This window comes from Myotis davidii, unplaced genomic scaffold, assembly GCF_000327345.1.
Source record: "Myotis davidii unplaced genomic scaffold, ASM32734v1 scaffold147, whole genome shotgun sequence".
Lineage (NCBI taxonomy): Eukaryota > Metazoa > Chordata > Mammalia > Chiroptera > Vespertilionidae > Myotis > Myotis davidii.
Genome location: NW_006383010.1, coordinates 8,060,041 through 8,083,359, shown reverse-complemented (window position 1 = coordinate 8,083,359; position 23,319 = coordinate 8,060,041). Strand labels below are relative to the sequence as shown.

The following is a 23,319-nucleotide window of genomic DNA, read 5'->3' as shown; positions in this document are numbered from 1 at the left end:
GAGCTGATGAGCTGCCTTCACAAGAAGCCGAACTAGTGCCTAGTGAGCAAGTAGGGCAAGGGAATACATCTTTCTGACTCGTTTGCACAGGGAAAACCACGTGTCTGAAAATCGGAGCCTTTTACACGAAAAGGTAGGAAAGGTAAAAGGAACGTGTAAGAAAAAACGTCCATGCTTCCATGCTAAAAATCCATGATTCTCTAAGGCGGGTTTGGAATAAATGTGCAAGCCTGGTGTTCATTTGTGTTGCACTAGCAGATCAAATTCATGCTCTGGTGCCGTGACTCTTCAGCATGCAGCTTCTTCCCATCCCACACATGTTTCCCTTACAATGTCTCCCTTTTTCACTTGGCATCCATTTCTGTACCAATGATAAATGAACTATTTTTAAGGACTATTTAAAAAGGCATTTACATCAACCCTCTAATGGCACATGGCCCCTTCAGCATTTCTAGATGTGCGCAGGGGGAAAGGTTGCTTAAATGTTTTGCCATTTCCTCCTCGCCCTCAGTGGCTGGCTAAAAGACGCCAGCAGGGCTCACATTATACCATTTCATGGCTCAGCAGGTCCTGACTCACCCACGCACGGATCAGGCCTTTCGCTTCAGAGCACTGAGTAGTGGCTCCGAAGCAATAGCAGCTGCTGCAGCCAAGTGGGTTCTTGGCATCAAGTCCGAATGTGCCGGGCTGGCACCTGTCACAGTGGACACCTTCCACGTTCACCTGACGAAAGATGAGAGCTCCTCAGTGTTCTTAACGGTGAAGTTACGAGAGAATTAAACTTGAGAATGAATAACAGGGGCACACTTTTAAAAAATTAAACAAAAAAAGACCACCAAGTATTAGACTCCCAGCTCAAGTGGTACGTGTAGTTAGTCTCGTTAAGGGATGAAACCGTGGATCTAAAAATGCTTAATTTATGCATAAGTACATAATCAAGGATATTGTATATTTTTTAAAAAAATCTAAGCAGCACATTTTCTACTATCCTGCTGTTAATGATATGAAAGAGTCATGAGAATTTCAAAAGCAAAATAAAACATCAATTCCTAAACAGTGGTGTGATGCAAAAACAAAACAAAAAAAAAACAGATGCAAAAACAGGATGTTAAGATGTAGATTTATATAATATTATATAATGTATACATGCTCGTATAATGTATATTAAATATAATGTGTGGTCACAATTATGTAATAAGGCAGCATTCTACTTTGGGTTTTGTTCAGGGCCCTCAATGGCAGGGTGAAGGAGATGAAAGAGTCATGAGAATTTCAAAAGCAAAATAAAACATCAATTCCTAAACAGTGGTGTGATGCAAAAACAAAACAAAAAAAAAAACAGATGCAAAAACAGGATGTTAAGATGTAGATTTATATAATATTATATAATGTATACATGCTCGTATAATGTATATTAAATATAATGTGTGGTCACAATTATGTAATAAGGCAGCATTCTACTTTGGGTTTTGTTCAGGGCCCTCAATGGCAGAGGCTGCTCTTTCCGGAAATTCTCAAGATTATTTTAACACTTACTGCCTGGACTTCATCCTCTTGCTTCTCTGTCCTCCCTGTAATGACTTTTTCTTGAAAAGATATCTATGACCCAGTCTTAGCATTTACCCTGAAATTGATTTTTCAGATATATCTAAGAGGGAAATAAAATCTCTCTCATCCTTTTTAATTGGCTGCTTTTCTACACCATTTAACAATATTAATGAGGGCTGAAATTTCCACATTGTTGCTGTTTGTAAAGTCAGTGTTTATATGTGATGAAAATTTTACGAAACCTCACAGCAGTAAATATATTTTTCAGTGTACAGTGGTTGCAGATTAATTTGGGGAGTAATGGGTTTTTTATAAGCCTTATTATTTAGCTGTGATTTCTCTCTGATGATGCTTAGGAGAGCTGTATTTTTCTCTCCTCCAGATTATTGTTATTTAAGCTAAGTGGACATGTACAGAATAGTTTACTATTGAAAATATGTTCCATCTACCAACTAGCAAAAAAGTAAGTCTTTGGTTAAATACAAGTTCTTAAAAAACCGTGTTTATCTATATGCCAATGGACATTTATAAACAAAAACATTGTGTCTATCAATGAGTTTTGCTTTACCTGTTTGTTTAGCTCAATGAAGCAGGATAATGAACACTGACTAAAGTTAATACTATTGCTCTATGAAAATAAACTTGAGGCCAGTTCTCCTTAATGCAGCAGTTCTCAACCTGGGGGTCGAACGGCCCTTTCACAGGGGTTGCCTAAGACCATCGGAAAACACATATATAATTACATATTGTTTTTGTGATTAAACACTATGCTTTAATTATGTTCAATTTGTAACAATGAAATTGGGGGTCACCACAACATGAGGAACTGTATTAAAGGGTCGCGGCATTAGGAAGACCGCGGCCTTAATGTATTTTGGCAGCACTTACCTTACAAGTGCACTGCCCAGTCTGATCCACACAGGCGCATTTTTTAGTCTCTGAATCACAGGTCGCATCATCAGTCCCGGGCAAGAAGCAGTTACAGGGGTCACAGTGAGGGTAGTTCCAGTAACCTCGACTGCACTCTGTACATTTAGCACCAGCGAACTTTGGATGACAGTTGCACTGGCCCGTGTTTATATTGCATTGGAAATCCAAGGATCCCACCGTGCTACAGTTACACGCCTACGGAGGAGATAAAAACAGCATCCGCTAACACCGTTTCCTGGGAAATATCTTAAAATTTTAATTCTAATGTTTCTATGCTCCCATTAAACACATATTAATCATATGTCTATGATATGCCTTTGTACTGTTCTAGTTTAGTCGCTTGGGAAACATCAGTGAACATAACCCTAAAATTGCTTCCTGCGTTTACTAAAATATATGAGTGTCCAGAAACCATGATGCTATTGAATAAGAATGGAAATGTACTTTCTCTGCCTTTTTGTGGCAAGGAGGAATTAAGTATGGGTTTTCTTCAAACCCTTTTTGTTTCAAAGACGGGACTTTAGACAAAGTCATTTTACTTTATCATCTAGTTTTTATAGCATTTAAGTTGTACAGAGACATACAGTATAGTTTAATGGAGGGAGACAAGTAAACATATAAATAGAACACAATGGAATAACACTGTAGAATAGGGGAGATGCAGAATGCTATGTGGACATATAAGGAGCACCAAACTGAATGTGGGGAAGCCAGGGAGAACTTAGAGAAGTGATATTGAGGGTGTAGTTTTTGCCATATTGTTTTTTAGACAAGCCTGATTTGAGATGCTTTGTTGGTAACTTTTTTCATTCATTCATATATAAATGACTTTCTCTTTATTTATGGAATTTAAAATTTTGCTAAAATTTTTTAAAGTTTGAGGTTGTTTTAATTAATTTACTGGAACATGGTGAGTTACTTTAGTTTGGGAACAAATCAATTTTTGATTTAGTGCTGTTTCGTCAAATTTGTGTTTGAATTTTATTTCTGTTCTAATTTACCAGTTTTGTTCTTCAGGATCACTTATAGTTCCTAAAATATACCACTTTTGTCTATCAATCAACTCTAACACCTTCATGTCTTCAGTAGTTACCTTCTTATTTGCCTCTCAAATTTATTCTCTATTTTAAACCTCCCAATTACACAGTGAAAATTCTATTGTATGTATATACTACCAGTGTTTTTTTTAGTTACACAATTTATTGCATGCTTAGCACTTTCCAATAGTTTATTTTAAAAAATATATTTTTACTTATTTCAGAGAGGAAGGGAGACAGAGAGAGAGAGAGATAGAAACATCAATGATGAGAGAGAAACCTGACCGGGAATTGAACCATGACCTCCTGGCTCATAGGTCAACATTCAACCACTGAGCCATGCCAGTCAGGCTCCAATATAATTTATTTATCTTATCTCTTCTTTGACGTCTGCTCATCCATGTGTCTTTTTTTTCTTATATTCTTTTAAATCTTGTGGCTTTTGATTTACAAAGCTCATATCTCTTTGTAATAAAAGTGCCAAGTGTATTTCTAAAATGTCATTTAGGATCTTGGAATAAATAAATCATTTTCAGAGACCAGCTGTGCCAATGATCAATCTACTGTTTCTGAGCTTTAAATTCACTCTTCCCTGCCCTGTTTGTGATACTGTAGTTAGAACCTGTACACATTTTTCCATGGACAGGTTGCAGAATGTTAAGCTTTGTCAACCAAGGGCACTGGAGGGACTCAATAAAACCACAGTGGTGGGCTGGCTCATAGGTCCTGGGCTCTGTCTTCATTACTGTCATCATTATCATTATTTTATCATTTAGCATTGAGAGCCCAGAAGTTCAGAATGATTCCAGCTGTGCCCTCAAAACCACTCTCTCCAATAGGCCGTTATCTGAGTAGCTTTGGTTTGCACATAGCTCTGCCCATGACAGGCTGTTTCTAAGTAGCTCCAGCGTGCCCATGGCCTTCAACAGTGGTGGGCAGCTTCCATAGACTAGCATTTGCCCACCAACTCTGTCGACTGGTTTGTTGATATTATTGTTTGTCTTACCACAGGCAGGTTGTGTGTTCCTGTGGTAGCCACCCTCTCTTTAAACATTTCTGAACCTCAGTCTTGCTGGGGTCAAGGAGAGGGAACTGTGTGACCTCTCCTGGCCCTTGATTCCTTTATGGTCCGCCCTCCATAAGCCTAGAAATAGTAGCTGCTCTTTTATATCTGATACTTCAGGATCCCTTATATCTCTCTTTGATCCTTTTTCAGTAACTTTTTTAGTAACTACCTTTTACCAGTTCACAAGTCTTTATATTCTACTTTCCCTGCTTAAATAACTGGTGTGCTTTCTTTCTCTCAAGTGGGTTCTTACTTGGGATCCAAGTGGGTACCACCTCTTTCTGTATCACAGTGTTTATACTTAGTCGGTCACCTGATTCTTTTTGGAGTTGTACTATTCTTCTTCTCAGATGTAGAGCTCTATGGCAGACTCATATGCCTAGCAACTTGCCAAATTTCCAGATCTATTTCTGGCTGGATCTCACTTTGTATTTCTCACACGTTCATTGCTCAGCTTAATTCTCATATCCACCACTACTGGGGATATTACTGCTTCTGCTCCTGCCAACAGCAGTTTACTTATGGGACTACTCTTTCTAGAAAGTGATGTACAATCACCAGCTTCCAATCTATCATCTCTTTCCTGTCCAAATGTTCTGTGAAATATCTTCCCAGATTCTGATGTTAAAATAATTGCCAGGCCTTATTTTGGGTGTCTTTATGATTAAGTATTTCTTTATGTCTTCATTGCTATCCAGTAAAAAGGGCTGCATAAGAGTTGTTACTAAAAGTCATTTTAAACCCCAAATGTAATATTCAATTACAAACATGTATATAGTTTCTAAAGCATAGAATAACCCACTGTCATCACTCTGAATAACTCATCCTGATAGAACATCAGGAGTAGGATGAGATTTCAAAATAAGGATGATTGGCTTATTCACATAAATATTTTTTTCATTGACTCAAACAAAATGGGCTATAATCAGAAAGAGAAAATTATAATATGAATGGAAACTATAATCATGCAGTGCATTTAAAAAATGTCTGATGAGACATCCTTATCATTTAACTAAAATATAAAATGCTACCCAATATTCACATAATTCTTAAAGACTAATTGGCAGTACAAACAGACATTGGGAACTTTCTGAATCAGAAAGTATATCCAGGAAGTCATAGTAAAGACAAATGAGACCATTAACCATATGTTTACATAGCACTATAACCGATATCAAACTTAAATCATAATTAGATGTAATGTTTCTTTGGCAAGAGGGGATTTATGCATGACTTCCCTGCTAGCAAGAGATGGCAGGCTTTGTATTCTACTCCAATAAAAGCTCAAATGATGTGTGTGCTCACACCTCAGCACTGAGAAATTACCCATGACGCAAAGAAAGGAAAGCTATAAATCTCAAATCACTGCAGATTTGGAGTATAGTCATCCAAGTATTTAAAATAGAACACATGCTCATAAATATTTGTGAGGGCTCTATGAATTTTTTGTAATTGATCATCATGATGAGGTGCGTATTCAGAAATTTATATTTTTAATAATGGTTCAAAGTAATCAAAACACTTCAAGCCACACAATGCTTATTCAGTAATCACTATGTACTGGTGTCAAACTACAACTACATTTATTTATTTATTTATAATATATTTTTATTGATTTCAGAGAGGAAGGGAGAGGGAGAGAGAGATAGAAACATCAATGATGTAAGGGAATTATCCATTGTCTGCCTCCTGCATGTCCTCCACTGGGGATCAAACCCACAACCTAGGCTTGTGCCCTTGACTGGAACTGAACCTAGGACCCTCAGTCTGCAGGCCAATGCTCTATCCACTGAGACAAACTGGCTAGGGCCCTACAACTACTTTTAAAAAAATTACCTTGGTCTATATTTTACCCTGATTTATATACTAAACATTAGGTATCAGCTTCAATTTCAGGAATTTCATTAGAGTTTGGACACATCATTGGATTTTGTGGCTGGAATGGAGCCCTCATAAGTTTCGTATGGCTTATTCATGAGCCCAGGGATGGGGCAGATGCTTGGATTCAAAGTGAAAATGCAAACAGTCATAGAATTTTATAGCATTGTTCATTGTCATCTAAAATTTTGGAACTCTGGAGGAATTTTTGTTTTGTTTACAAATATGTAGCTCTATGAATCTACAAACTGGAGTTCCTTCCACCCTCATACTGAATATATGTCTCTCAATGTAAGTTTGGTCGTGAAACTTTCTTAGGTCCAGCCATGGAAAAAACCTAGGATTCTTCTAGGCTAAAGGTTGATAATATGACTCTTCAGACTCTTCTCAATTATTTTCTGGAAACTGAAACCTAGTCATAATTTGAGGGTAATTCATATATATTTTTGGCAAATTACTTTAATTAGTTCCCAATTTCCTTGTACTTTGCAGGTATATTTCATTGTGTGTAAGTGTTAGGCCCTAGCTGTTTCCATTTTATTACAGATTTTTTTGTTCTTTCCCCTTACTTTTTGGTAGGTATCATAGACGAGGCTGCATAAATGTGTACTTACTTCATTATCTTTGCCACAACTAAAATGTTAGATACTGATCAATAGCTGCAATCACTCCATAATGATAGTTCTACATTGTTTTGCAATATAATATTGGATTTTGAAATGCCCAACTATAGAATTCTACCAACATAAACAAATCTTTTAAAAAAAATTTTCAGATGAAATAAATCAATTCACTCACCTTACAACCAGAGATAATGCTGTGGCCCCAGGTATTAGGTACACACTGAGAACACTGATCTCCAATGGTATTGGGAGGGCAAATGCATCGACCAGTCTTTGGGTCACAATTATTACCCAGATGAGAACAGTCGCAAGCTTCACAGATGAAAGGGGAAACAAAAAGTAAACATTTGATACTAAATGTTCATTTTATATTGTGATTTGTGTTGTTTTATTTTCCATACTATGGTTAAGGATTCTTAAAAGTGAAAACTTAACTCATTCATTTTTATATCATAGTACAGTGTACTTCACAGAGGAGTTGTTCAACACAGATATTATAATTTTCACTTAATAATTTCAAAAGATAAAGCATTTTAAACTTTTCAAATAAGCTTAAGGAAAGAAAGAATTGCTGTATCAGACTCCATGTTAACTCTGTTCCCTCATATCTAGGTATTATAAAGGTCTGAATTTCATTTCTATAATTAAGTTCATAATTAATTTTCTACACTGTATAGATTAACATTCCTTCCTATTGATGACTCTGATTTGTAGTTAAAACCTGTAAGTATAATAGGCTTCCTAAATTCAGTATATCCTAACATACATCAGGACATTTCAGTTTTGCAAATATTTAAAAATAGTTAAATTACAGAACTGTAATTTAGTTTTATTTACCAACTGCCTTATTTCTTTTCAACAGATTTTGAATTTTCCATGCTATGATATAATATATAAAGAGTACAAATTCAACCCTACCCATACACTATCTCAAAGAATGTAAAAATAATATTTGATATCTTCAGAGCCATCCAAGACAAGGACTGTAGGCCATTTATTACCTATAGTTTACCTAGGTACTGATAATACTTTGGTTCACTGCTTCATATTAAAGAGGAGAAAGCAAGAGAATAAAAAACAAATACTAGAATTAAAATAGAAGACCAATATTATAATAAACCTTTTAATTGGTTATATTATGATTAAATCTTTTAAACAAAATACATTTGGGATATTTGATTAAGCTCACATTTTAAGGAATCATAATTATCATTGCTCACAGCATTTCATACCAGCTGTGAAAAATGTTTAGCACAATACTTGGCATAGGGTAAACACTAAATAAATGTTAGCTATTGTTTTTGTTGTTATTGATATTGCTGCTAATTTTCAGCCAAAGGATTTAGTTTATATATACCATTGATTAAGAAGAAAAATAGTGCATACTGTGTTTAAATTAACGTACTAAAAAGTGTCTTGGGATGGTTCAAATCATTACCTACAAATAGAAATTCTCTAAGTAGTTCTTCAATGGAATCATAACACTGACTGAATAGGAAAACTTGAGTAATTAACTACTTTTTTTCTTGTTAAAATAGAGTGTTTACCACATTAATCATACTAATACAGAAATACCATTCATAACAATAATAGTAAACACTTACATAGACCTTGTATGCCAGGAATTTCTCTAAATATCGTATAACCATTAATTCAACTAATTCTTACAAAAACCCAGCAAGGTATATACTATTATTTTCTTTATTTAATAGATGAATTTTGTAAAGGGACAGAGAAACCAGGTCATTTGGTTAAGTCACATAACTTGTTATTTGTGCAGCCAATAAACAAATCCAAGCTCTTTAGAGCAAAGCATGCTTTCAAACATATGCTATCCTGCCTGTTTTGTGCTTGTTCTCTGTTTTGTTTTTCTGGGTTAAATGCTACTAAGTCTGCAGTTCTAAAATGTTACCACTATTTCAAAATTTTAAAAATGTTCTTGCTCTCATTTGTAATTTCTGGTAGTGGATATATTTGAATATATAGTGCCATTTCATTAACTCCTGGTGAGTAAAAATAGTGAGATTTAAATAACAGAGTATATTTTAAAATGTAGCTTTAGTATTTTAGTGTATACAGATATTGACTTAGAGATCACACGTAGACTTTTAGAGGGTCTACAATGATAACATTTAAAATAATTTATAATGGTTTAATTTACTATCACAACTGTATATCAAAGGTATTTAAGAATATCTAAAAGGTACTGGTTTTTAAAATAATTTCCTATATCATTCCTGGCACTTCTTACATAAATTCACTACAGTAGTCCATAATAAAGTCTTAAAATCTTACCATGTATTTATCATGATGCTGAGGATATAGAGATATCATCAATATTGAATCAGTGAGTTTAGTAAGCAAAGGTTAATTGGCTGGAATAAGGGTTAATTCCAAATTAGTGACACATAAATCAATGCTAAGGTTAAGTCTTTACTTTCAATTATTTTGTGCTATTTCCTACTTTCTATATCATGTTTGTCAGAAGGCTGTGGCTAGATATATGAGAATACTGCCTGAGGAAATCATGGTCAGAAAACCCCCCCCTGCACTTTCCCATGAACTAACGAATATCTAGAGCCAATCTGTTTCTTTCTCGGAATATCACAGTTTTTAAGGCACCTGAAAGTAGAAGCAAACATAATTTTTTTTTTGTAGCAGAAAAATATATTAACTCCCCTAATCCTTGTACCAATTTTTCAACAGGAAAAGGAAAAGTTGAGCTGTATTAGCTTGGGGGTAGAATTTAAACTAAGACAACATTGGCACCAGAAAAATTGAACTTTCGAGCTGCAGTAGCCTTTGAGTGACTGGCTGAATGGAGGTCACACTCAGGGAGAGAGAGACACAGTGGAATTGGGATCTGCTGTGGATTTATATCGAGTATTTACAAGCACGGTTTTGCATAAGGCAATGTTTCAAATTGCAGTGTATTTCTTTGGATAATTTATTTAAAATAAATAGATGTTTCTTATTAGGTTAGATATTTCATATCATATATTTGTTGTCCTTTAATTTCTGGAAACCCTGACGAACAAACTGTTACAGAGCCAAGACCCAGAGAATGGACGTGCCCTGCTGAGTCTTCACTAACAGACCTGTGCACCCGCCTTCTTGGAAGTTGAAATAGCCATGGGCACAGTGGTCGCATTTCTTCCCTGTCACTCCAGGCTGGCACCAGCATTGGCCGCTCTCCTCACAGTCGAATGATTTAGACCCAAAGGAGTTACAGTTGCAGGGAACACATCCTCTTGGTGACTGTAGGCCAAAGGTTTCGGGCTGGCATAGGAAAGGAAAGAGAAATGTTAAATTTAAATCGATTCATTCACTATAGAACAAGATCCACAGCACTAAAAGATCAGGCAGGAGAAAAAGGGGCCAAAGGGGTATGAAAGTTTCTTCTCTGATGTTAGGACAACTGAGTTGTCATTCAATCTAATGGAAACATTTTGTAATATCCAAAGATAAAATTTCAGTTACTTTGAAATTTCATCCAGATAAAGGCAGAATTAGGGCATTATTATCCAGTCTGATATATTTTCCCTAGCTTTCCCCTGTACTTCCCAAGACTCTAACGGCACTGTGGAAATAAGCTAAGGTTGGTATTTTTATTTTAATTAAAAATGTTATTTGCTTAAATCCTCATAATCTGCACTGATTACTTTCAGATCTTATGAACTCCTTCAACTTGATAATGCTTTAAATATTGTTACCCGCAGCCTAAAATTAAAATAAATTATTTCCTCGAATATTTTATCTACCATATTTCATATACCCATAAATACTTCTAATCACCACTATAGGGCTCACATTATAAATATAATTTTCAGGTTTTGCCTACACTGACAAAATAATTGATTTGACAAACATCTAGTTCTTGGGTTTCATCTTAACCATAGAAATTGATTTATAAAAACAGATATCAAAGATTAGGTAAATGAAGAAAAACTTTTATACTCTGAGAGTTATCAGTATGCACATCCCTTATCTACTTATAACAAGTAAGTTTCTATGGTTAAGTTTTCATTGCTAGCTTTGGCTGACTTTTTTGAAATACATGCCAACAGATCTAGAGGGACTGTAAGAAAATGCTGATGGATTAAAAATTACGCCTACTAGAAAAATGAGAAGCACATATCTTATTTAAAGCATGTCAGGGTTGTCTTTTTAAATATAAAATATGTCACATTATTATGATATTTTAACCTAGAAAATTGGTCTTAGTCATTGCTTCTTTGTAAAAAATAATTCCCATTTTGGAAAATTAGACTTAATAGTTACTTCTTGGTAAAAATAAATCTTGCTACTTAAAGTGAGCCACGCAAAGAGAAATGTAAGCTGCATTAAATATTTTTGCCATTATTGTTAACAGTATTAAAAATAAGTCCTAGAAAATAAAATCACACTAAAATTATTCTTTCAAAATGACTATAGCTAAGAATAGGTTTGTATTTAAAATATAAAATAGGTTGAAAAATAATTTTATTTATATTTACTGCTGACTTTATTTTTACTTCTAGTTCTAATTCAGACTTCACTACATGATTAAAGAAGGAAGTGTGTATCAGTTCTAAAAATGACCTAGCACATGCTATTGAAATTCAATTATAGAAAACTTAAAACATATAATATTTTTATTCATAAAAACACTTCAGTGTAGCCGAAACCGGTTTGGCTCAGTGGATAGAGCGTCAGCCTGCGGACTGAAAGGTCCCAGGTTCGATTCCGGTCAAGAGCATGTACCTGGGTTGCGGGCACATACCCAGTAGGAGATGTGCAGGAGGCGGCTGGTCGATGTTTCTCTCTCGTCGATGTTTCTGACTATCCCTCTCCCTTCCTCTCTGTAAAAAATCAATAAAATATATTTAAAAAACAACAACAAAAAAACACTTCAGTGTAAGATTCTCAATACTTGACCTAGAGAAATACTTAGAAATTGGGAAAAGGGTTAAAGTACAAGCATGCCCATTACAATATTATTTATCATAGTGATTAACTGTAGAAGCACCTCATGTTCAATGTTAGAGAAAATTTGAATAAATTAAATTATGATACATTCATGCTATAAAATGATATGCAGTCATTAAAATCCTGTTTTGAAGCAGTTTTAATGACATGAATATGCTTAGTATATAGCATTAAGTAAAATTTCAAAAAGCAGAATACAAAATTATATATACACTGTGATTCTAATTACATACCTAAAATGATATACCTACCACTCAGATATACACAAATGTAAACATACATACATAAAAAAGACTAAAACATAATATAGTAAAATAGTTTTTAAAAATATCTGAATTATAGAAGTCGTATATTTGCATTTGTTTTTCTTTTCTAAATATTTACTTAGAAATCTGAATTGTAAAGATAGTACTTTATATTCACCTTTATTTCCTAAATATTTTTTTACTTAGCATACTTATCTTTAAACACACACACACACTCACACACACACACACATATATATATATATATACGCACATATATATACATGTATACATATATATTTAATGGGAAATTAATAAAATATTAAATAAACTTATAAATATTGGTTATTATTAAAAATTTCCAAAGTTGATCATGTAAAGAAATTTACAAGAAGAAATGTCTCTACCATATTTTTCTAGTGTTTAAATTATGCAATTTTAAAAGCTGAGTTATACCAAAATAAATACTGCTAACTTTGAGTAATATAATGCTAACAAGTTTGCTGTTCAAAAATGTATTTCAGAGACTAGGGAAAACCCCTGATGTAAACAAATTTAAGGAGCAAACATCCCTCGTCAGTAATGGAAATTAATGAGGTGAAACAAGGTGGGAGAGAGTGCCAGTCAGTTTCACTGGGAAGTTTGTTGCGCTCCCATAAATTATTCTTACTTGGGATAAAATAATAACAACTAGAACTTATATATTGTGCTTACAGTATGCTAAGCACTGTTCTAAAGTCCTCTATAAATAGCAATTCATTTAATCTTCAAGATAATCTTGTGAGATAAATATTATCACCTTTTTACAGGGTAGGGAAACCGAGGCACAGAAAAGCCAAGAAATTTGCCCAAGGTCACCAGCTCACCAGTGGAGCAGTCAGGATTCCAATTAGCCAGCCTGCCTTCAGCGGTGGTGCTCCTAGCTCACACATACTTGCCACAGAGAACAGACACCGCTTTATACAGCTGTGCTGTGAGATTTGTAGGAAAAGGACATGAACGAGGGTTGAATTTCTGCTAAGTTTACATACTGGAGACATCTTGATCAGTTAGTGTTCCTTTCTTTTACTTTATGCATGCATTTTTTTTAAAAAAAAATTTAAGAACATGATCTCTTTTAAAGAGTTTTTTTCATTTAATATCAATAGTATTAACAATATCTAACATTTACAAAGAATTCCCCGTATGGGTCCGTCCTTTATGCGCTGTTCTCAGGACACCCCTGAAACAAGCATGGGGGTGTCTGAGCAGGGCTTCCTGCAAGAGAGCCTGCCATGAGGCTGCAGCTTCCACAGGAGGGGCTCACAGCAGGTCTCGCTTCTTCTAGTCAATAACTGATGGCCTTTCTGTGCAAACCAGGATTCCCCTAAGGAGCAAATTTTGCTTCAGCATTTCCCATCGGCTTGGCCGAGAATTTGGGATTTGGGCAGAATGCACCGAATGAGGCTTTTCTACCCATTCTCTCCTTCCCTCTCTCCGTCCACACGGTCAGACCTGCACTGCAGCAGAAGGCTCCCTGCATACTCTACTCCCTCCCCGTCATCCTTCATGGGGACTGTTTGCTGTAAGTCTCTGCGCTTGCCTCTTGGAAAACCCAAACAGACTCAAACCCTGAAGTAGGTCCTACTAGAGATGAAGAAGCCAAATTATGGAAGATTTAAGGAACTTTTATTGCTAGGAAGTGGTGAAGCTGAGACTTGATCTGAGGCAGTCTGAAATGAGAACTCATTTTCTTAAAATGTCAATAGGAGCCATCCCTTTGCTTCCTTACTTTCTAGTACATTCTCACTTTCTTCTATCCCCTACCTTCAGCTCTCCCACAGGCTCGGGTTCTACACTGGCAAGCCCCGTTGTCCTCTGCTGCTCTGCAGATTGGCTGCAGGCCTCGCTTTCCCACCATCCTTCCTCCCAACATTTCTTTTGTTTTGCCTTATGAGAAGGGGTCCCATCTTTTGTAACAGAGAATACGCTTCCATACTTTGTGTATGTTGTGCATTTACAATGTGTTTCTTGTGTTTGTTGTATCCTAGAGCAAAATTATGGTGTGGACATGCAATCAAATCGTTCATTACGCTGAAACTGGCAGGTCAACGAGCTGAATTTTCTTGGGAAGTTCCTTTCTTTGCTAGATTTCCCTTTATTTGTTCATTCATAGAAAGGAGTTTGCTCCAAATGATACCCAAGGACCTTTCCACTTCTAAGATGAAAGGTTCCCACACATATATTTTTCTCTGTTTTCTGCACATCCATGGTTAATCAAAACTTTATTAACCTATGAACTTGAATATACTTTTGGAAACATAGATAGCTGTTTTTAACAGGCAAGGCACCGATCAGGAATTGTCCAGTTTTTGCATTTGCAACTTGCACACTTAGCAACCATTTTCTGGTAAAATGGCATCAGGGGTTGTCAGCCGCAGCACACGGAACACAACATGCCACGCCAGAGCCATGCAGCACCGCTGCGATTACCCGAGCCGCGGGCCAGTAGGCTCCCCGAGGGCAGCCTCTGGAGCCGCTGGGCCCCCATCTCCGGGGAGACCCCAGCACCGGTTGCATTCTTCGTGGATGTTCCTTCTGTCGGTGCACCTGCCTGCCCAGGTTGCACTGTTTCCCTACGAAGCCTGATTTACAGACACATTTTCCTGTCATATCACACTGCGGTGACCGAGAGCCAATGGGATTGCAGTCACATAACACACAGAATCGTTTCTCAGGGTCCCACCACATATTGGACTTTAAAAGCCAAAAGAAAAAGAAAAACAAACAACAGTAAGGGCATACAATATTATTCAGGAAATAGAAACAGGTGACATTTTCAAGCTTCCTACAGAAAGGTCAGTTTGATGACATCTGAGAAGTGCTTGCTTATATTTAACAGTTGTTAGCACCAAAAATGCATATTTATGTGAGAGGTGGTGCAAACTCACCTGCTGTCACAGAGGGATCTCAAGGTCTTGCCATACTGAAGGTGGGGCAATGGGTTCAGAACTGAGAGCAGGAGATTTTTATTATTGTTTCACTTTAGCCAAAGGCGTATCTAAAAACTACCTCTATTCACTTCTCTACTGAAAACATTTAAGTAAAGTGCTCATCGGAACTGACATCTAAATGATGGAACTAGAACAAGGAGTTTGCTAAAAGCAAAGAGTCTGATACATTTTATTCTGCCAACAAGGTAAAGGCAAAGGAAAGATATTTTTGTCTCCGTAGACTGGAGAGTAAATTTCTATTATCTGATTCAGAAACATCTGAAGTGTAGTAAATATTACACAAAACCAAGGAAATACAAGTGGAAGGTCAAACGCTAGTGTACAGCAAATTTTTTTCTATTCTGAGGAACCATTTCAGTGATCCCAGTAATTTCACATGTAGAATTAGATAATCCCGAACCTTTCTTTTAATATACTAAGATGTGTATCATCGAGAGCTAGTGAGCCTTTTTAAGGAGGAAGTAAGCTCCTACTCCTTACCTTGCATTCATCACACCGCCGGCCCTGCACATTAGGTCTGCATTCACACTGTCCTGTCTGCCTGTGGCAAACCTCAGAGAAGGAGCCATTGGCATGACAGCGACAAGCTGTAAAGAAAAGAGAGATCAGTCGCAGGGAAAAACGTTTTAATAGTCTTTGTAGGCTTATTGAATAATGATATCCCCAAGATAGCAATACTGACAACTAACTTTAGAATGGAATGTTTTCTGACTTGCTAGATCAGGGGTGGGAGGTGTCCAGTCTGAGGGCCACGTAAGGCCCACAAAATCATTTGGTTTGGCTATGCCAAGGCATTAGGGGTGAGTTAATTAAATGTTACCGAATATAGCAGGCCAATTTTTAAGTTGATAATTTTGTTTGGCCCACGAATTATGTTATAACTATCCATATGGCCCTTGGCAGAAAAAAGGTTCCCCACCCCTGTGCTAGATGAACTGTTCGGCTTTATGTCATTGGATCCTTACAACTCCACAAACTGCAGGGTCAATTTGTATAAAGCCTGGCACAGGACCTGGCACATCATGTGCTATTGAAATATTAATGTCATCATTATTATTCCAATGTTGAGAATGAAGACCTTGAAATTCAAAGAAGCCATTACTCGTACAAGGCCACGGTTGGTAGGTGATATAGCTGAGTCCTGAGTCCAGATGAATGTTATTTCTATCACTTCTTCAGCTCTTTCACTTCTTTATAGATGCATTGGTGTAACATTTAAAATACTGCAATCCCCATTTTAAGTAATGCATATTAACTATAGAGCTAAAATATTTTTTGAGAAATTATCAAAATTAATAGCACCCATGGTATAATATTAATGACACTATTAATCAAGCAACATTGCTTTTTTAAATTTAATAATTATTTACTATGTGCCTGTTTTTTGTTAAGCTCAAAACACGAGTTTGAGGGGAAATTTTGTATACATAAAATATATATACACATACACATACATACCTTTAAGATTAGAAAGGATGTAAGATAAAAACATTGTTTCACGTGTACTAGGAATGTAGCATTACAATTTTCAAGAACTTTTACTTTACAACTTACATATTATCTCCGAAGATAGAAAATATATTTGTTTTAAGTAATTATTTGTCATTTCTATGTTATGAAGTTGTCTGATATCATCCTGAGCCATAGATCAATCTAAAAAGTAAATGGTCTTTTCACAAATGCAACCGTAATTATTGGCTCACTCTGTACTCTATGAGTATATTTTCAATGGTATATGCAATTGCATTGATACCAGCATAAAAAAAATAGACAAGGGGGAGATGATATGGGAATTTAGATTAGTCATAGATGGTTCTGTAAAGTTTTATACAATATTTCATGTTTCTGGATACCTTGATCTGAGCACAGCTTATAAATACATTATAAATAGCTACTCCATCAGCGTATGTTATTATTCTGTTCATCTGGCTCCAGATTCTACTTAGTTTTATTGCTTTTCTAAAAAATGTTTGATTTCTCTTCCAGTAGTTTGGCCCTCAGTGTCTGCCAACTTGATAGCAATTGAGGGGGTGATGAGGGCCCAGCCCCATCTGCGGCCACTTTCCTTGGGACATGGTCCAAGGACAGTCTATATTTGGGGTATGAGAAAAGGCTGAAAAATTATTTTCTTTAGCTCTCCATTTCATTTGAACACTAGAATTATTGTATAAACTTTTAATTTCTTTATGCATGTTTCTTGTGCATATGGTACAAAAATGTTTTTAAAATCTTAAATAATTAAGAATTTAGAAGCCACTTTTTTTTTTAGAGTGGGAGTATAAGATTATATTTACCATAAATTAAAGTCATTCTGCAAATAATGAAAGCAATGTAGAATTTTTAAGTGGCATTTTTTAAATGAAATGTATGACCTTAATGTCATTCTTAATTAATGATAATTATTGTCAACTTAAAAATAACAAAAGCAGTGTAAAAAATTAAGTGGCATTTTTTTTAAAGAAATGTGTGACACAAACACTATAGATAAATTTGAAAAGCAAAATATATTTCCTTGTAGTGGTGTACTTTTCATGAAAATATTTAGAGGCAAATAAATAATGCTTTATTGTGAATTTTATTCTCTTGAGGGTTTACCACCTATGCAGAGAAAAGCTATTGTATCTGTGAAAAATTACCCCCCAAAATAGATAATAAATTAGTTTCTTGTAGTTTTAATCTTAATGACTTGACAAGAAGCATTAAAAACCCTAATCATGTCTATTGCTCATGGCAAGTAATATAAAAATTGGTGATGATTCACAAATGTTTTCATACCATATTCTTGTATGTGTTCTTAAGGTTTTACGCCACCGACCCCTGATTTACCACAATAAAATGAGTGAGAGAATCTCCTCAAAATTTTTGGAGGGGTTTATTGGAAAATAGAAAAAGAGGTCATTACATGATTAATACAGCCCTAAAATGAACATCCCACAGAACTCACGACCACCAGAGGACTATACGGAAGGAGCTACCATGTGTGAGCATGCCAGATCCCAGGCAGTTCAACGGATACTTTCTGTAAAGGGGCAGATCCTTTAGTCCCCACAGAAAATTGTGACCTTTTATGTAAATGATGAAACTGAGTCTCAGTGAGGTGAGATGTCTTGCCCAAGATCACACAGCTCGAAAGTGCAGATCCTAGATGATGGGTTTGAATGGACGAATTTCTTAAAAGCTCCCGAAGATTTTGCAAAGATGCCATAAACCCACAGTGTTTAAAAGCCCTCCAGAGCTGTTGGAAAACCTGCTTTAAAAATCATTAATTGACAGATGAAACGAATAGATGTCATTGTCCCAGAGTGATTTGGTTTTGATTCAACAAATGGTCATTTTCAAGTGACAAAAAACCAACACTCACCTTACCAATCTATGAGGAGAAAGACACCGCTCTTATTGAAATGGGTGTTTACAGGCTAGACAATAACAGACTAGATTTCCAGTGGTTTCTATATTTTCGCAGTTCCTGGGAGCCACTGAATGATTGGAAGAGTCCCTTCTTACATAACGCAACTGGCAGAATTAAACTGTTGGGTTGATATTTGTTCTGCTTGAGGATTCTGACAACAGATGAAGCTGATGATGGCAATGCAAACCACTCAAGGACTAATAGGGACTAACATACCATTTCACTCTCCACAAGATCTCCCGTGCATTTATAGTAGCACTAATATAAAGCAATGGCAAATTCTCTGCCACACTATAACACAACTAAGAAGGGAAAGATGAGGGAGGGATATACTGACCATTATGAATGAGGCCCTACAATAGCTACTTTTGTGGAAGGATAACAGATAGCATTCTATGAATAGTCCTAAGTTGAAGGTTAATCATTTAACAATTACAAATGACAGTGTGCAAAAATATTGGCAGAATTTAACAACTATGATGAAATGCAAGAATGTAAAGTTCACATATGAAAGGAATACAGACTCACACCTACTGATAGATACTAATTCAATAATGTGGACAGGTAAATTTATTTCAAGAAAATAATTAGATCTGAGATAAATCAATAAAGGCTAAATAGGTCCAACCTATTTTTCAAAATTTTCTTTTCTGCTATGGACATACATTATTTTAGAATATTTGTTCCACATGTAAACGGAAAGATGTGCAACTTTTGAAAAACAATGGCACTGCAACATGCATTAATTTTCCAATGATTTACTCTATTGGTAAGAAAATATTTTAGGATATGCAGACTCTGTGTATAGGTTGTACATCTATCATAGATGTATTACACATAATTTCCTACTCTCCAGTCTCACTCAAGAACTCATCAGCTACTCTGAGGTGCAATGCATCAATTCTGTCAGGGGCATCAATAGTTCAGACTTACGCTGACAGTTCCTTGCATCAACTGCGTCTCCAAAATATCCATCAGCACAGAGCTCACAGTACCGGCCTGTTGTACCTGGCTTACATATCAGACAGGCGCCAGACAAGCTGTCACAGCTGCCAGGGATGGAGAAGTCAAGGTTGTCATTGCATTGGCATGGCTGACATGATCCTCCAGCTACAGAAGGTTGTCCAAAATAGCCTTCTGCACACCTAAGGCAAAAGAATTCATCAGTGAGTATTTGGGAGGGATTAGTGAAACCCATCAGGGTAATACTTACATATTTTTCACATTCTCCCTCTCTCAGGATACATTTTCTTTTTAAGTGTTCCTTTTCTCAAATGCAAGATGATTAAAAGTGTTTTTCCACAACTGTAGTGTAGATACAAGATGAAATCCTGCCAGCCCCACTAGTAATTAGGTTTCGGCAAGAAAAAATAAATCTTGTTACTGGCACTAAAGACGAGACCAAAGCATAATAAGAAATCTGCTCCTGGCATATTTCTTAGAGGAATCTACGTCCATGTTGGGAAGCCTTTGTAGTACAACACATTATATCTATCTACTCCAATTGGTTGCATCCAGTACAAATATGTAAGGTCACATTTTTTTTGGTTTCTGTTGAAGCAGGAGCTTGTTATGAGAAAACAGGTTCACAAGGAAATTCAGTAGCGAGAATTCCAAAATTTATTAAATGGAAAATTATAACTCAAAAGGTTCTCTTTATTATTTGGATGGAAGCTATGGGTATCTTTACATTAGCAATAGGTTTGTATGTGTTCGCATATCCAAACAGAGGCAGATTTTCATTGGAGAGTCTTTACTGAGAAGTACATATGCCTGTATACTATGTTAACATGCTGAAAGACGATGCATAACTGTGCCACAACTCATATTAGCAAACTCTAGTTTTTTTTTTAAAAAAAGACTAATCACTGTTTTAGATATTATTGGTAAAACAAGTTTATTTATTTATGTGGCATGGCAGAGATTTTAAAAATTATAGTACAAAATTATCCTTTCCCCCTATGTTATATTTAAAAATGCTACTTCATGCTACAGATGTACAAATACATCTTTATAAGAAGCACCTATTTATATTCTGCTCTGTCTTCTCTTTCAATTACATTTGCTCATGCTTCCTATTAAGCCACACTTGCCAAAAGAGAAGCAAAACAGTGTATCTGAAATATTACAGTCAGGCTAGCTCTGTTATCTGCACTGTGTTAGCAACATAAAATGACTTTTTCAACAAAGTTCAAAATTGAAGGGGAACAAAAACCATGTGGGGGAATATAATTTCTATAGTATACTACTATTATGCTCATCAATTCATAGATGTGTAAGTTATTGTGTAGAGAAATGCTCCCTACCAGTCGAAGAAGAAATGGTTTAAATCCAGTACATCATATGAGGATACTTTAATAACATCACAAGTATGGTGCAAAGTCATTAATTAAGTCCAAGTTTTCTAGAACATATATAGATGCCATAATAGTCTTGCAGAATTAACTTTTTATCATAATTTTTAAAATGATGTTAATTTTAAAAATTATATTCATAAAATATTTTATGAATTATGAAAGTCATTGCATAAATATTGCTTGGAAAAACATTGCCACTAACAAATATAATTGCTCATTAATTGTTTTTTGTAAAATGTGAACTAATGTTTGAGTGCTTAACATTCCCCCACAATCCCTTCAGGGTGGTATTTGAGAAACATAATAGGAAAATCCTTTTGAATTTTAACCCAATTCTTCTTGCCTTACTTGATAGTCAGAGCTTATGATCATGCCCAAATGTAACTCATTTTGTTTACCATTAAGAGAGTGACTTTGCTTCTCTAGAATAACGATATACAATGATCATTATCACAGTCAACAAAAACCCATTATTTTCAGCTCACTTTCCTCAGAATGATTTACTGCCCTCAGGAGAGATGGTGTTCTATAACAAGATCTGGAAATTTTTTTCAACACAGATAAGTCTACAATTCTCCCACAATAAAAAAAAATACACCTCAGTTCATGAGAAAATTAGAATAACTGAAGAAGCATCAAACTTTAATTTTTTATTGTAGAACATATAAGAAAACTTACTGATTATACATGATAGATAATCCATATGTCACTTTATTGAAAGTGTGCATTCAGGTTTTATTACTGATGGATATGTATGTGGGTTTCTATACATAGAAAAGTATTCTTAGATACTAATAAAAATGTTTCAATAGAATCAAAAAGTGATTCTAGGGTCAGTGAAAACAATACTGCTCACCATATAACTTTTATTAATAATAACAGTACTGTATAGTCTGATCAACTAGGACTCATCTAGTAAAAATTGGTGTAAATCACAGTCCATTGGACCTTTCCAAATTCTCAGAATTTCACCCTACCAACATTACTTGTAATTTAAAATCTGAAGTCCTTTCATTTTCATATGCAAGACAGAATGAGGATGTTTTTAAACAAAGAGCTTATTGGATTTCTTGCTAGAGAGGAACACCTTGACATAACAAAGTCACTGTTCCCTTCCATATTTGCTAACTTTTTCAAATCAAATTGCAGTATTTTAGAATGAGACACTTTAAATATAAATGATACTCCAGATAACACATGCAGGTAATATAATGACTTAGAAGCAACATAGAGGAAGAGAGACCAAGATAGAAAGATGAGATAGAGACAGAGATGGAGATGGAGATGAAGATTAGAGATAGAGATAGAAATGAGATGAGAGATAGAGACAGAGATAGAGATAGTAATAGAGACAGAGATAGAGATAGAGATAGATAGAGAGACTGGCAGAAGTGGAGAGAGATAACAGTAAGAAGAAGAAAGCAACATTGGTGAGATTGTTATCCCACCCTACTCCATCATTTTGTCAACTTTTGGCTAAAATTGTGGCATATGTTTCCGTTATCTATGAACTGAAAAGAATGCTTTGATTTCCCTAAGCAAATTAGACAAGCTCTTGCTTCTCCCCACCTCCTGCCTTTCCTCAAACATCTACTGTGCACTATCACATAATCTATAATAAAAGGGTAATATGCAAATTAGACTGGTCGTCTTCTGGACGTCATTCCGTACGTCCTTCCTGACAAAGCCGGGGCCGGAGGGAAACCAGCCCAGGTCCCGGGTGCCTGTGGGCAGCCCAGAGTAGGGAAGCCCAGGTCCCAGGTGCCTGAGGGCAGCCCAGAGTAGGGGAGCCCAGGTCCCAGGTGCCTGAGGGCAGCCCAGAGTAGGGAAGCCCAGGTCCCGGGAGCCTGTGGGCAGCCCAGAGTAGGGAAGTCCAGGTTCCAGGTGCCTACCAGCAGCCGGAGGAGGAAAGCCCAGGTCCCAGGTGCCAGAGGGATGCAGAGGAAAACAAACTTTCTGTGGAAAGCATCCAAAGATGACTACATCTTCAAGTGGACAGTAACTTTTCTCAAGAAACAAAAATATAAAGGAAAGTTAGTATCACTCCTAAAGTTTCCTTAAAAATGTTATGAAATGGTAAGTTTTTAGTCTATATCAGTAATGGTAGTCAAATGGTTCCAGTAATTGTCTTGAGCTAATGCCTATTGCTCAGAGTGATAAAGCAAACAAGAACAATGTGGACAATTAAAATGGGCAGATAAATCCAAACCTCTTTTGTATAATTTTACTAATGCCTCTCAAAAAATTTTATTAATCAGAGAAAGG

At 35.9% G+C, this 23,319-nt stretch overlaps 1 protein-coding gene across 2 annotated transcripts in view; it reads right to left on the bottom strand.

Annotated features, from left to right (window-relative positions):
• LAMA2 (laminin subunit alpha 2) overlaps window positions 1-23,319 on the bottom strand; it is a 491,338-nt gene that overhangs the window by 179,063 nt on the left and 288,956 nt on the right. For both annotated transcript variants that reach the window (XM_015557822.1, XM_015557823.1), the window contains exons 19-24: window positions 19,631-19,842; window positions 15,769-15,875; window positions 10,181-10,361; window positions 7,258-7,394; window positions 2,437-2,673; window positions 580-723 (exon numbers count right to left, since the gene is read on the bottom strand). In XM_015557822.1, coding sequence (XP_015413308.1) covers window positions 580-723; window positions 2,437-2,673; window positions 7,258-7,394; window positions 10,181-10,361; window positions 15,769-15,875; window positions 19,631-19,842 — 1,018 coding nt within the window. The remainder of the gene's footprint in view (window positions 1-579; window positions 724-2,436; window positions 2,674-7,257; window positions 7,395-10,180; window positions 10,362-15,768; window positions 15,876-19,630; window positions 19,843-23,319) is intronic.